We start from the raw sequence: 16210 nt of genomic DNA on the forward strand, positions 1-16210 counted from the left end.
TGGAGCCGCATGAGTCATGTTGAGGGAGAAAAGCCTCAGCTGAACACCGACTGATGAAACAGTGATGTACTCGTCGGCATTCAACAAAACCAAACCATCCCTCGGAATTGCGAGACGCGTTTTGTGACATTTAGAAGTTCATTTTCGTTATCAGTTAAACCAATTCAAACGTCACCTTTTTTTGCACTGCCTATAATGGCACCGCTGATGGTAAGCTAGCAATCTTTGAGCAGAAATGCATTTTCAGTGTGTGATAAAAATATAATGTCACACTGTTATGTGGGGAACAAGCTCATATTATGTTCTGATGAAATGTTGACTCATTTTTTTTTTAAATCAAAGATTGCTCATGCTGCTCAAAATGTTCAATACTCTTTGAAAACTTTTCAGCTAACACAGCAGATGTTCAGATTTAAATGAGAGCAGTGCTTGTTTGGAGTGCATTATGCTCCTTCTCCCCTACAATTCGGAGGGAAATATTGTAATTTTAATTTGTATTTAATTTAATTTAAACAGTCAATAATAACATAAAATTTGCTCTACCTCACACAGAAGTAGTATAAAGCCTTTTGTAGCTCCAGAGAAAGCTGATAAATTGCCTCCAGTGATGTCAAACAATTGAGTATTGCAAGGTGGGTAATGTAGGCGCAAGGTTTTGAAAAGGAAGAAGAGTGTGTGGAATAAAAAAGTTAATATCTCTCAAAATAAACTGCCCACAATGAGTCCAACAATGTTATGCAATGCTAGACCAGTGGACTGCTTTACAGCATTTGGCGCCTACATTACCCACAATCCAACTTAACGACTGAGTGACATTACTGACAGTTTATCATTAGATTAGATTAGATTAGATGCAGCTTCCTCTGGAGCCACGAAAGACTTTATACTACTTTTTTTTACTCATAGTACTCGTAGTAAACACACTTTAATGTGTAAAATTGGTGGAGTTACCCTTTAAGAGGCCTTTTCACAGCTCTGGTATCAATCGTAGACTACTGTTTCAATTTGTTGTTGGTGGCTGAGAGGTTAAAAGAAGACAGAGCATGTTGTTTTCAACAAACCTGGCTAAGCTCTGGGCTCTGGTCATATTTGCCGCATATTCAGAAAGTTTCCACTCTCATTTCCTTCTCCTGTTCTCAATCTAATGTGTCTTATTGGCTTGTCCTTTCTCATTTGTTATTTTTCATCCACTATTCATGTATTTCATTATAATTTCTTTGTCTCGCGGTATCTAATTTGTGCATCTGAACATTATTTCACTCCCTCTTCCTGTTCATTTACTTTTTTGCACATGTTGACACCATCTCCCTTTCTATTTGTCTCTCCCACTCAACCCAATCACATGCAATAATCACACCCATTTCCACATTCTCCCATCAGCTGTGTCACCACAGCGACCTTGAGCAGCAGGCTGCTGATTGGCTTCTGTGTTGATGATTTGGAGGTTGTGAACCCCAGCACTTGGAATTAATGGACTCTGTCGCACGACTACAGAGACCCCTCGACACATACACGCCCACGTACACAGATGCCACGGCCAGTAATAGACGGTCAATGGGAGTCACAGCCCTTACAAACCTAATTATGTGAACTAATGGTGGGCATCACCCGGGGAATACTCACAGTGACACACACGCACATAAACATACAGGCTCAGTCGCAGCAGCATGGGGTCACATGGAACCCAAACTTGAGGGTTTTATGTTTGTGATCACGGACATACGCACAGGTAACAACCATCAGCATCGCTAACTCTGCGCACTAAGTGTGCCATTTGTTGTGTAGCCACCAGCAGGTGTGTGACTGTGAAAGTGCACACACAGCCCTATCTAGATCATGCACACACAGCACAAGACACGCGGGTTACACATCGGAAGCAGCACTTGGCCTTGTGTAAAATAACAAGCTGCCGGCATTTTGACACGGCAGCAAAATACAGGTCGAAGCGCGCATATGACGACAAGAGCACACAGACACATATACACAGAGGAGACTAAATTACCGTATATACAAGGACAGACTCCGACAATTATTTAATTTCCCTTTTAGCTCTGAGAACACAAACAATTGTTCTTGTTGAGCTGTATCGTTCCCTGGAGCCCAGCAGCTAGTGTGATCTGTGCTTTTAAGGTACTTATTACAGACAGTACTGCCCTCTGCAATATATATTCTAATTAAACCCCCGTGCATGTCCCTGTTGACAAATCTTCACAGCCAGGATGCTCCATTGAAGCCCCCCGACAAGCCACAGTGATGTGGTAAATCTGTGCAGATTCTTGTGAGCCGGCCTAATTGGTAAAGGGCCAGACAGACGGGTTGCTTCCAGAGTGAACTAGTTTCTCTGGTGACTTCAATATTGTGACAAGTGAATGCTGCGGAGAGAGATAAAAGAACCACAATAGTTTTTTGGATTTCTTAAGCTGGAAGCTGCACTGATTAGCATTTCGGCTAGTCCTTGTTTTGCATGAAAGAAAAGAGCAGAATGACACGGAGCAAGATGCGAGCAGTGGTGGAAGATGTATTTAGATCCTTTACTTAAGTAAAAGTACTAATACCAAACTGTGAAAGTGCATTCGATTCGCATCCTTATTTACATTTTCTCTATATGCATTCTTTTTAAGTAAAGTATGTTAGTATAATCAGCAAGATGTACTATAGTCCCTGTCAGTCTTTTACACTTATATCTGATGTTTATGGATGAACATCACTGCTGCAGTAATGTGAATGTTGCATTTCACTGCTGCACATGTTTAAGGTTCAGTTAATCTTCAGAGGCGGGGATATTGCCACCGATTTCCGCAAATTGGATTCCGATGGTTTCCGATTTGATTCTATTCAATATCAGTTTGGTTGTCAGTGCCAATTTTCCTTGGAAATAAAAGAGATTCTGAGAGAACAACTGCTGTAAATTGTACAAGGAACCCTCTAAACTGGTGCATTGTTAAACAGTGTTTACATCATGAATAGATTAAGTGGTTTGTGGTTAAAAAAAGGATCATTAATAATAAAAATAATCAGGATATTGTTCTGATTTTAACATCTAACTAATAAAAATGCTGCAGTGACAGAACAGGAAAGTTGTAGCAGTGCCTTTAACCATTGTGTAACACTTGCTATCTTTTTCTGTGCTGGGCTGAATTTCAAAATCCCTCTGGACTGATTGCAGTGGATTCAGATGACCTGTGCACAGGGTGGGGAGACTGACTGAGTGGAAGCAGCTTGGGGCATTCCTCTCCCAGCCAATCATGGTGCAGACCTCATCCTGGTAGATTGCCATTCAGTAACTCTGGTCTGTTTAGGCCCCTTCTGAGATTTATTTGCTGCCCCTTTCCATTGTACTTGAGAGAAATTGTATTTATTCTTCAGCAAAGTTGAGTGACCACAAAAAGGTCACCAGGCTACCTGCATCAGGGCCGTCCTTATTTGTGTGCTGCTTGCCTTGCAAATAGCTGGACGGCTGCAGTTTTTCTTGTTTGTTCATATTTGGTTCATCTTAAATGAACCCCTTGAAACCCGAGCCCCTATTTAACCTTCAGTTTTTAACACTTCATTTCTTTGGGGACTTGAGGGCTTGTAAAAGCACATTTTTGTCGGATTATCCCCTGAAGAGGCATTTTTTTTTATTATCCAAGTAGTTGACATTTGGCATTCCCTGTAGATGTACTTTTTTTTTTGTTTATATTTTTATGTAGGTCACGACTGGTTTGTAAACATTTTACTGCCAGTACTGCCACAAAGTGATGACAGATGTAGGTGTATGTATTTCAACAAAAGAAAATAAGAAAAAAAAAAAAGGAAACTTTCAGAGCCCATAGGGATTTACTCGCCAAATGGAAAATCTACCCCATTTTGTGTTTGGAAGGTGTCAATTTTGAGCCTGCATCCATGAGAAACAGCATGTATTTAAAGACCGCTTTCAGGATTTTATGAATCAATATCGGATCATTCAAATGAAGATCAATTTAAACCCTGTCCTTCTCATCTTAAAGAAGACTTATTATGCTTATTTTTAGGTTCATATTATTAATTTATTTCGGGTTACTACTAGAATAGGTTTGCATGTTCTAGTGCTCAAGAAAGCACGTCAGTTTCCTCATACTGTCCAGCGCTGCAGTGTTGTATTCCCCTTCTGTCTGAAACGCTGTTTTAGCTCCCGTCTCTTTAAGGTCCACCCTTTTTTTATTAACTTAATCTGTCAGACGAATGCAGTGGTGTAAAAAGTACAGTCTCTTATTTTTACTTTAGTACAGTACTTGAGTAAATGTACTTCATAACTTCCACATCTGGGATCTTGTTAATGCGGTGCATGGATAAGAGAAAACCAATTAGAATTGACCACCTGCCAGATTTGTTGGTGGGTAGAGCTTACAACCCTCTCGAACATCTGTGGAGTTGGAACACCTCCTCTCAAACTGGCAAAATGATTTGTAACAGCCTCTGTCACAGGTGTAAAACTCTAGCTCGGAGCATTTTTATCTCCCTTTTTTTGTCTGTACTCTCCAAACAAAGTAGACCCTAATTACCGCTTGGAAAGAAGTGCAGAGTCTTACCTGTGCATTTCTTCAGGCTGCCAGGGCGTTTACCGTGCATCCCCAGCTTACAGTTGAAGTTTTCTTCCCAGAACTCCGCGAACCAAACATTTCTTCTGTTGTTGGACAGCGAGCGGCTACGGAAATACCGATCAAACGCTGTTAAAAAAGACAGAGTAGGCAGAAGTTAAAATATATTGAGTGAAGAGACGTTTGTATCTTTCCTTTCTGAAACTGCACTGAATACATCTATCTGTCCACAAAGAGGATTGGACCAGCATCATTCTGATTAGGAGTGCTTCATATGCACGGAGGCCGCCTGTACTCATAAATGAGGCGTTCATGACGGTGTAATACGTTTTGACTCACAAAGGCGCATGTTATGAATAGCCTATGGATCCAAAGTATGACTGAAAAGCCATTTCTGTGGAGCCAACCGGTGTTAGGAGCTCCTATCAAATACTGGAGCTGATACAGCAGGGAGAGCAAACATTTCAGAATGAGCTTTCACAGGCTACGTTGGCAACTTGTCCGATTTAATAAGTATGGGAGGAGAGAGAAACGGGGAAGAACACATTTCTCCACTCGCAGAAATGGAAATGCCTGTCAGAGAATGGCAGGCTGAGATAAAGAGATGGGCGAGAGAAAAGAGAAATGAGGGAGACAAGAACACTCCTTGTACTTGTACACTACTTAGTTCATACCAAAATTAATTGGGGAAAACAGCTTTTTGCTTTGTTGTCTGTGAGAAAAAGATAGCAAAACTGAATTTCTCAGAAGACATCCTCTATCGTCAATTTGCCTCAAGTCTGTCCCTAGAAGACTGCGAGGAACCATTAAACTTCCTTAATAAAGAGAAGGTGTCATTTCCAACACCCCTGCCACTGTAGTTTAAGGGCGATACAGTGCACATGAAGCAAACCACAGAGGGTGGGAGGAATCTCTGGGGACTATCAGACTGACTTGGACAGCGTGTGCCATGCCTGATTTGCTGTAAAAGCCTACAAGAGCTGCCTTGATTAATCTCCTCTGCTGTCAGTGAAACTGCCCCTCTGTGCACCTGTGTGGCACAATTGGAGACTGCTGGGAACAGTGGGTTCACTCGCTGTGTAGCTCAACAGGTTGTAGATATCAACTGGGATTACTCACTCCTCAGTGCGTTCACAGATGACAATGTAAGCATTTGCAGTACTGTGACATTCAAACACTGAAAGGTAAAGGTATTTTTTTCCACCGAGTTGGTTATAATTCAGATTAGTGACATTTTGGAGAATAAATACACTTATTTGCTTCATTGTCAAGAGTTAGATATGAAAGATATGAAGATCGATAGGGTTAAGGTTGGGGCTTATCCGGCTCAGACTGCAAGGAACCTGGGTGTCAGGGGTTATGTTTCGGGGTTGGGGGGTTAGGGAGTACTGAACACTGGCGGCTGCTCAAATGGCTCAGGCCCATCGTACATCCAGGACGTTGCTAACCATACACCCCAGCTCATCCACCATGCCCGGCTGCTGTCAATGGGCTTGCTGCTCCCTTACTAGAAGGTGGGCCCAGCTGCCGCTCAAAAAAATCACAATTGTATGCTCTCCTGATACTGACGCTTTGGGTTGGCATCTGGGGCTGGACGCCAACCCAAAGCGTCAGCATCCGACTACCTATCTCCCTCCGGGAAGTTACATTTGTTTGATTAAACCAAAGAGATAGCAGACTTAAAGGGGAGATGAAACTCTGAGTACTTTCATTGTCTATTTTCAAAATTTAGTCCAGTAGAAATAGTAAAATGTGTTGGATAATGGCACAATAACCACTGTCTTAAAAAGGACCACAGAGTTGAATTGCAACATCTCTGACTTAACATTGTCATTGTCACAAAGTCCTATTGCATGATTATTGGATTATACCACATCAGATTGTCAGGTGGCTAATGGTACCTAATAAATTGGTAACTGTGTACACACTCTTCATTACTCCTCTGCTGGTTCCATCACGCACAACTCTGTCAAAGCAGACTTTGATTCATTTAAACTTCAGCATAGGCTCTCTCTCCTCACTTTAGGTTTATATCTTGTCGCCTTTGTGTCCCTCCAGGAGTCAATTATCTAATAGGGAGCTCTGACAGAGAGCAAATGAGGGTATCCTCCATGGCCTAATGGCAAAAACTTGTTGCCCGCTGGGATCAAGAGTGCGGGAACATGAGTGTATTTCACTTTCTGTTTCTAGTCTGTGGCCCTGTCCCCTTAATTTGATCTATTAGACTTGGAGCACAGACGCAAACACACACACAGCTTCGGCTTCCTTTCATTTGTCATGCAGCAAGGTGGGTGAAAAGAGTCGCAGCGCTAACACAAATCTTTGGAATTTTTCACACTGTTTAGTTGCTGAGAACGTAGAATCATTGTATCTATTTTCTTCATACACACACTCTTACCATCCACAGATGCTCGTTTGGGAAGAATCGTGATGGCTCCCTCAGCCACTTTCTCCTGGCCGAGCACGGGAGAGATTTTGGAACCCCAGCTGTCCGAACCCACCCACAGGAAGTGACCTGTCTGGTTGTTCCGTTTAGCTGCGTCGAGAACTCGTCTGTTGGAGAAAAGACCGGAGAATTAAACTGTTTATGTAGCCCTTGAAAGATCAATAAAAAGGGGCGGTGGTATAAGGTGTCTCTGGCTGGACCCCACTTCTCTCATACTATCAGTAGTTTAACATCAATACCTGTATTGATATGGACCCTAACATTCCACTAATAATTGAAATAAAAGCCGTAACAGACTACAAATGTTACCACATCAACAGAACCACTATTCTTCTTCATTTTGATGACCTCAAACCAACCCTAACACAGTGGGCAGAACCACTTTGCCCATATCAAAAAATGTTTTCTATGTAAATGCACATATTCGATTTAGACTTCTTTAGTGTCCATATAAACAGTTAAGTTGGATTTCCTAATAAGAATGATTTCAATCGGAAAATGTCCCTGTTATCGCAGCTCATGGTATTCTTACTGTCTTTAGGGAATAGCCATTTCTCCCTCAAAATAGAGCGATGCCTGCAAGCTAGTTCAGCAGGACAACTTGAGCTACATGTCTCACTTTCTCTCGCAACTCTCCCTTTGGCTGTCAGCACCACTGCTGCCCCACATTGGGTGGTTTGCTGCATGTTTTTTCAGCCCTACCATCACCTCAGCATCCACCTGCAGGATCTAACAGGGGATTTAAGGTGTCTTGCCCATCAATCCCCAATATCTCTGTGTAAACATGTCTCTGGGGAGTGATGAGTTGGAGCCTACAGTAGACGCCAAAGTCTAACCATGTTTTGCTGCGATAATAAACATGTCAAACTGTGCTGAATAGTTGCATGCTTCAAGTTATGAATAAACCGGAAAATGTGACAGAATGTCTCTTCGGTATTAACAGCAGAAAAAGTCCTGAGCCGTGGCTGCGGGGGACTTGTTTGAGTGCGTGGCACGTACCGTATGTCGTCCTCATTAGCGAACATGATGATGGCCCTGGCATTGGAGGTCTCCAGCAGGCGTCTGATGATCTTGTCAAACTCCCCTGGCCTCGGCTCCCTGGGGATCTTCAAGGACTGGGCAATACACACACCACCTGGGACAGAAAGAGCAACACAGAATGCATAAACTGTTTTTAAGTCGCTGATTTGCATCTCTTCATTTTGTATTCACCGCTCATATCTAGTCGCTCTCCCTTGATTTTGGCCTATACCCAGTTCATAAAGCTGTGTTCTACACTTGGCTGTAAACGCTGCCTTTGGTGCATGGAAGTGATGTGGTTTTACACTTCCAAAAGCTTCGACACCTTGAGATAAATATGAGAATAAATGGATGGTTTGCGTAACAGCAGTGGCCAGAGGATGATATTCAATTTTTGGAAAAATCCAAACCCCAGGATATATTGTTACCGGCCAATTGATTTGGGGGGATGCCAAGACTCCACAGCAACAAGCAATAACTCCAGTATTATTCAAAATATATGAGTGCACAGATATAGTCGCCATGTAAAACATTCATGCCAAAACACAGGTTATGAAACAAGAGTCAGAGAGTTGCATGAGATGAGGTATAACGGGAGAAAAGAAAAAGAGGGAAGAAGGTACAGCACTGGAGCGGGGAAATACAAGAAAAACAAAAGGAAAAAAAAGCTGAGAGAGAAAAGGAAGGAAGAGAAAATTGGAGAATGTGCGAAAAGGAAATTCTGGTGAAGGTGTGAGAGAAAACCGAGGAAAAAAGACAAACAAAGCTGCATCGTGACTTGAAATATCATCACTGTGCACAGTGCGCGTATCAGGAAATGTCCTCTACCCACTCCATACTCCTTCATTTCCTGTCGTCCAGGATGGCAACCATAGCAATCACAGCCATATTAGTCACTCCACTCAATATGTGATAATGAGGAAGCACACACACACACACACATGATTCATGCTTAATCCTGGAAACATGGGGACAAAACAGATGTAATAGTTTTTGAATGACTTTCAAAACAAATGGGTGCCCACGTTAACAGCCACACACTCTACAGCACTCTCATTCAGTCTATCCTCCTCCTCACACACATACACGCACACACACAGAATCCAACATCCCATACTGCTTTGCACTAATCCCGCCTTTTAATTTAAGCTCCGTCCTGTTAATTAGGACTGCTTCATTAGATCATTAGCCCAGCTCAAGGTGTAAAGGTGCATGTGTGCGTTTTGTATGATTATGTCACTGTCAAACATTAAAGGTGCTGTTACAATAGTGTCTCTATGTCGTGTGTGTGTGCGTGTTCAATTTTGCCATTTGTGTGTGAGATAGCGTGAATGATGTCCCCTTTTCCTTCCCTGCCTGTTCCAGCCCATTTATTGAACATCTGTACAGTCTGTCGCTTTCACTATATCGCACTCCTTAATCACACACACACACGCGCGCTCGCGCACACATTCTTACACAAGCAGACGCAAATACAGCAGCGCGCACGACTGGTAAAACAAATGCTCATTAGCCTTAAATTAAAGGCCTCTCAAGGATAATCGCTACAGTGAAAAAAATCTGCATAGACACCCCCGTCTACTTCTCTCCATCACACACACACACACACACACACACACACACACACACACACACACCCCCTTCACATTAAAGGCAAATACTTGGAAGTTCAGTTACTTTCTCAAGGATAATCACCAGCTTGATATGCTCTTTTGCATACTTACACAGATTTTAGAGGAATGATAAGAAAACTGCTTACAGTGTGTACACACACATGCAAAAACAGATATGTATTAGACATAGGACGAGGGTTAGGGTTGGATAAACTAGAAAGGGTCAGGGCCAGGGGAAGCTCAAAGGGTTAGGGTTAGAGAAGATGGCAAGGGTTGGGGGTTGGGGGTTAGAGGTTACGAAGGGTTAGGGTTTCGGAAGATATAAAGGGTTTGTTTGTTTATGGCCCATCACCATCAAAAACTGTTGCCACAGAAAACAGGTTTCCCATTTAAAGACAATATCAAATCACATCCTCGCGTCTGTGTGTAAGTGTTTTCAAGTATAGACACTCACAGACACATCTGACTGCAAGTGTCGCGGCAAAATCCACCGCTACCATTAAAACACTTCTCGTCTTTGATGGCGCCAAAGAGAAAAAGCAGCTCTTTAAAAGCCAACGTCAGTTATTAGAGTGCACCTTCTCCCCTCCGTTGAAAGGAAAGCTGCGAGGTTAAGTTAGGAGAAACATCACCGTTTTTTTTTTTTTATAGAAGAAATCACTCAAAGAACGTCTGCTTGAAAGCAGAAGTTGTTGAATAACAAGGAGACGTTGGAAGAGAGAGATTCAACATCAAAACCGTTGCACATTTGACACTCCAGACAGAGTATTTGCTTCACGTTGCAAAATAGAAATGTTGAGAGAAGGGGGGAGAAGAAATCTTGTAAACAATAGCTAGTTTTGAGGCTATCCTTCTTGTGTTGTCTGGAGAGCACATAGTGAAAGACAAAGATTTGGTCAGATGTGAATAAGTGTTCCTGAGAAGTACAAGCCCTGGTATTGATTTCAGTGAAGATCTGGGTTAAAAAAAACAACAAAAAACCTGCATCTCTGGTACCCGACATGGCGTGAAAGCCTTCTGTGGGCCGAATCAAAATAACTGCGCTGCCGCCAAAGGAAAGAAACTGTGGCCGATCGCATCAGATACGCATTATCATCTAATAGAGCAGTAAATGCATGAAAAGGTCGTCAACAAGTCAATAATGTCCCTCATTTTCAGACAAAGTTGAAATTAGTCGCTTGATTTAGAGAAACCATCGTGAAAAGAATTCATTTCAACTTTCAAACCACAGCCACACTCGTTATGGACAGAACCATTTCGCTTCCTTCCCTCAACCCCCAAAATCTCAATCTGCAGGCTCATAATTTGGCTGATTGTGTAAAAACTGGATAACTAATTGTTTAGAGATGTCGCGTCACAGTGCGGGCATACTAATGTGAGGCCAGTCAGAAATTCTCTTTCTTCACTTCAGATAAAAGAATGGTCTCAGCTGTATTGGATCACAGTAACAGCCAGTTTATTACATAATTCAGCAATTGTAGCACGTTCAGCGACAACAGGCTAATTGAATTGGCTTCATCCGATGAGCAGCGACACCGAGTTTATCTCTAATAACCTGATTATCGAGGCTTCAATGTGGAACAGAATGTGACCGAAGCCTAATTCCCTCATTCTATTTATGTGTATCTGTGTGTCCATATGTGTGTGTGTGTGTGGGTGTGTGTGTGTGTGTGTGCTCGCGTGTTTGTTTACCTCTTTCGGTGTAGGTGTGAAACGTATTTTTGTGAGCCTAGCAGTCTGTTTGTGTGCATGTGTGTAGGTGTCAACCAATGAGCTACAGTGCACAGACCGGTGTGTGTAAGTGCACGCACACAATTGCCGACTTAAGCGTACAACTGCTTCTATGTGTCCCCTCTGCAGCTGTTTAAGAAATGGGACGTTGAGCGCAAGTGGTGATGATAAACTCAATATTAAGTGTGTGTCCGGCGCTTCTCCAAATGAAACCCCTCATAGTCGATAATTAACTCCATTCTGTTTTGAGATGAAATTCATTCTGTTTCAGGACAGGAAACACGGCTGCCTCAATGTTTAATTAACAATCTGCTTCCCACCCACACTCTCCTCTCTTTCTCTCTCACTCTGCACCAATTCATCCATCAACCAACAGAGGCTTTTCTTTCGCACTGTGTGTTTCTTGCTCCCGTCATTTTCTTCTCACCTTCAGCTTGTCAAACTCTTCACGCAGGATTACATCTCCAAATAATTCAAACAATGTGAGAGGGAGAGAACGAAAAAAAATCAGTGGTGCGTTGACTGGAGAAGATAACCGTCAATTTTACAATACATTTACTATAGCGCACAGTATGTGGCAGCGGAGCCCCGACTTTAAACGCTTTCAAGTGCCAAACGTGTGTCCAATCAGAACTCACTTTGACTCTAACAAACACACTGCAATCTTTGTCTAAGGTTTTGTCAAATGATGCCAATGTATGCTAAGCATGGTTGTAATAAAAAGAGAGGAATAAAATAAATAAAACCGCTAATAAACTTCAAAGAGGATGAAAAAATAAACATGATGTTTCCATCACCCATGAAGCGCATTAAAGGACCATTTCCCTCAAAAATGATCATCAGTCAGTATAATTTCACTCGCCATGTCGATGGAAAGTGGAGTGAGGTTTCGTAGTCCTCAAAACATTTCTGGAGCTTCACAGAAAAACAGCGTTCCAGCATTCTCCTAAACAACTGAAGTAGATGGGGACTGATATGAAACTTTAATCAATCTCAATCAATCAATCTTTATTTGCATAGCGCCAATTCACAATAAAAGTCATCTCATGACACGTTTCAAATTGAGCACGTCTAGACCATACTCCATACTTCCCCCATGAGCAAGCAGCACTTGGCGACAGTGGCGAGAAAAAGCTGCCTTTTCAACAGGCAGGAACCTCGAGCAGAACCGGACTCAATGATGGGCGGCCATCTTTCCAGACTGGTTGGGTTGACTTCACCTGACTTCCATTGCTGTGGAGGCGAGTACTGAATTTGGAACTAGAAAGCTTGAATTTGAACTGGAAAAACAGCAGAAACCACCTCAAGCGAGCATAAAACCTTTTTTTTTGTACATATTAAAGAAGTCTTTTTGAATCGTCTTGGTTTCCATCAACATTCTCGAATACAATACCTCAAAATGTGAGTAAGAATACATTAATGGAACCTAGTGAAACTTAGCACCCCTGCTCTTTATGTTCCATCTACAGTTGGCTGCATTTTAGGTATTGTTCGGAAACATCACTCCAATGGCAGTCAATTACATCACCCCAAACAGCTCATCATACCATGCACAAAACCTCTATTCAACACTGCAGGAGGAACACACTCATGCATCCTGTTATGTATTTATACCCAAATTACAGCTGCAACACACACAGACAGTAATGTGGTTTCCTGCTAAGCAAGATGAGTAATGAGAGTAACTTTAAAGCTAGCTGCCTTTATGCCACTGGCACTGCAGTGTGTGTGTGTGTGTGTGTGTGTGTGTGTGTGTGTGTGTGTGTGTGTGTGTGTGTGTGTGTGTGTGTGTGTTAAATGTGTGTGTGTGTGTGTGTGTGTGTGTGTGTGTGTGTGTGTGTGAGAGAGTGTGTGCGTGTACAAAATGAAAGGGAGGCAGTGAAATCATAGCTCCTGCCTTTAATGATTCTTCCATTAAGATATAGCTGTGTCACCCTCACCAACTTTAAGTGTGTGTGTGTCCTTGCAACTCCGAAAGACGCACACGCACACACACACACACACACACACACACACACAAGAGCCTTGCCAACTGTTACTGAGCACATAACATATGAGGCGCCCGACAAATCCACGCAGGAAGAAATTCATTTCTTCCTCCGGCTTAGCGGGCATTTCTTTGATAAAAACCGCCCTCTGCATTCATCCCCACAGAAACACCTGCCATGAACTCCTATTATTGGAATCCTCACGCTAAGATGCGGCAAACACGAGCGTGCACACACTGATTTTGACACACTTTCTTTCTTCTCCAAACCTCATTAGCACTGCTTTAAAATTAAAAGTTGCCCTCTGCCTCTCTATGCTTTGTTCGTGGCTCGGGGAACTCTACAGCGTGGGCCTTTGAAGTCGCTGATTTATGTGTGTGCGCGCGTGTATGTTGTGTGTGGCTTCTCACACGCGCTTGTGTGGATTTCCCTCTGCTTCCCAAGTGAATGTCCGCCTTTGCGCGTTACACCGTGTGCACTCCAGTAACCATGCCCACGACACACACGCCGGCTCTGCCCGGGTGAGTGGAAGAAGCGGTGCGGTAAATATTGTGTTCTGCATTTTTTCGCTCCCAGTTGAAACTTTCTCCCCAGGCTTTCTAATGAATCATTGACAACACCCACGGAACCGCTGTCCCAGGAAATTTACATCCTCCCATTAAAATATGCCTTGAAGGACACTAGGCCTCAGCTGCAAATGGGTTTGGAAATTTAAGACAGTCCTAACCCGAAACCCCGAAAAGATGGTGCGAAGACCTGAGCCAAGCCCGAGGTGGAGGAGCTTATGTGAGGCCGTGCCAGACTAAAGCTTGAAATTGCTTATAATAAGCTGATAATGAAATGCTGATAAGGGTGTGGGGAAAATGGGCAAAGTTGTTTGAGTTTACAGAAATTGAATGTACTTCTTGTAAATGTTTGTCAGATACACACTGAGATGAAATCATGAGCGATGTTATGAGTTGTCAGAGTGTAAATTGAGGCAGCAGTTTGCATCGGCGGAGGGATATTGGATATTTGCGAGATTTACTGTGCACATAATAAAAATGTTTCAAGTGGTGCTCAGACAAAATACAATAATTTGTGGGATCTATCTAAAAAGCTAATTCACACTCGAGCCTCAGTGTATTATGGCAGAGTTTAATAATGCAGTGATAACCGCAGGAGCTATCCCTCAGTCTGTATCTACTTTGTGTTATTATTTTGATTGTAAACAATGCAGATATCCTCCTTTTCTGGATTCTGCATCTATACCGCAGTGGTACCTACTGTACTAGAGTGAATGTTCCATAAATAGATTCTTGACTCAGACAAAGACAGCAAAGGTAAAACTTTGAAATCTCCCTCCCTTCAAAAAAAGTTTTCTTCCCCTTCCTTCAGTTGATTGTTTGAGCTTCACTGTGTAGAAAGATGTGTGTGCAGAGTTTGAGCACTAGAAAGCTGTTGTCACATTCATTGCTCAAAGTGTGGCGGCCTATGAGCATGATCCGTGACATCACAAGTAGTTTGGAAGCCAATCCCGGTCCAGTGTTCAGCAAACACAAGTGTGATGTGGAAACTAGAAGCTTCCAGTGCACATATACTGAAAATGGACAATACAGTAATGTAGGAGACTCGTGAATGGGGCTTTTCCACTGGCACTTTTGGCCACACCAAGTCAAACCATCCGTCGCTTATTTACTTTTTCATTACCAGAGTTGACTGGAGCCAATCCACGCTGTGCCCGTGATGGACCCTCTCCAGGACGGAGACCAAATTGTGCCGCCCCGTCTCCAAGTGGGCTGCAGTGACATCTGGCAACCACACACCAACGTGTGACAACCCTCCTTGTCCTGCTCAAACAAGGTTGTGTTGTGATTTTGGTGACTGGAGAGAGACATTTTTTAAAAGTCTCTGTGTGTTCAGCTCTACTTTTGTAGCTTCTACTGTAAGTGAATCTCTGTGGTTTGAAGTTCAATTTGTCTTTGTACTTTCAGATATCTGCTTTGATTCACCGTTTCATTGTGTTCCCTCCCGCTGTGGGAGTCGTATTAAGCTACTACCTGTTTAAACCCAACACTTCCAGATTTTGATGCTTTATAATAAAAGCTCAAATAATGAAATAACTGAGGGCTTTTATCGTGAAGAATTTACAGGAAATTAAACGCGTTTAACACGGAATAGGCGTAGCTTTGTGAGCAGCAATTGGTCAATAATATTGCAGAGAGTAGGCGTATTCACAGCTGCTCCACTGGCCGCTACTCGATAAGCCCATCATTAGACCTTCAAGTAGGTAGGCCCTGTGGTGCTTTGCTGACATGCCCAGTCAAACTGAGACAAGCCAGACCAGCACACATGTATGAAAAAGCCCCCCATTAAGCACTCAAAATGGTATAAATATAAACTGCCATGATCTAGTTTTACTGTTCACTCATAAGTGGAGGCTTTTGTACAAATAGATCATGAACAATACTATCGTAAAACACAGTTATAATATTAAATATGTCTTCATTCGAGAAACTGTAATTGTTGACAAATCATGTACATTAAAAGGTGCAGTATGTAAGAATTGGCCATCTGTTGAATTCATACTCAACAAACACATATCGCACCTTATAATAAACACTGACACTTTGCAGTGTAGTTGGTGACACTTTATAACAACCATCATTAATAGATGGTACATTTATAGATAAATAAACCTAAGATAATAGTTTTTTCACTGTCAACAATACAGTGCTTTATAAACCATCTGTTAAGCAATGTTTTATCGTTGCAGCTGATGTTTATGATACAATTAACTAGAAATCTGTGTTATTGTGTTATGAAGTGACACAGTGCAGTGTTGGAAAAATGGACCAGTGGTTACCATTATAT

At 42.4% G+C, this 16210-nt stretch overlaps 1 protein-coding gene across 6 annotated transcripts in view; it reads right to left on the minus strand.

The window, feature by feature from the left end:
* The window catches only part of grm8a (glutamate receptor, metabotropic 8a), a 251995-nt gene that overhangs the window by 72566 nt on the left and 163219 nt on the right, over positions 1–16210 (minus strand). For all 6 annotated transcript variants that reach the window (XM_084345622.1, XM_084345621.1, XM_084345623.1 and 3 more), the window contains 3 exons: positions 8005–8140; positions 6958–7112; positions 4551–4688 (listed from right to left, as the gene is read on the minus strand). In XM_084345622.1, the coding sequence (XP_084201748.1) occupies positions 4551–4688; positions 6958–7112; positions 8005–8140 (429 nt within the window). The remainder of the gene's footprint in view (positions 1–4550; positions 4689–6957; positions 7113–8004; positions 8141–16210) is intronic.

This window comes from Pagrus pagrus (assembly GCF_965226575.1).
Source record: "Pagrus pagrus genome assembly, chromosome: 23".
NCBI classification, from domain to species: domain Eukaryota; kingdom Metazoa; phylum Chordata; class Actinopteri; order Spariformes; family Sparidae; genus Pagrus; species Pagrus pagrus.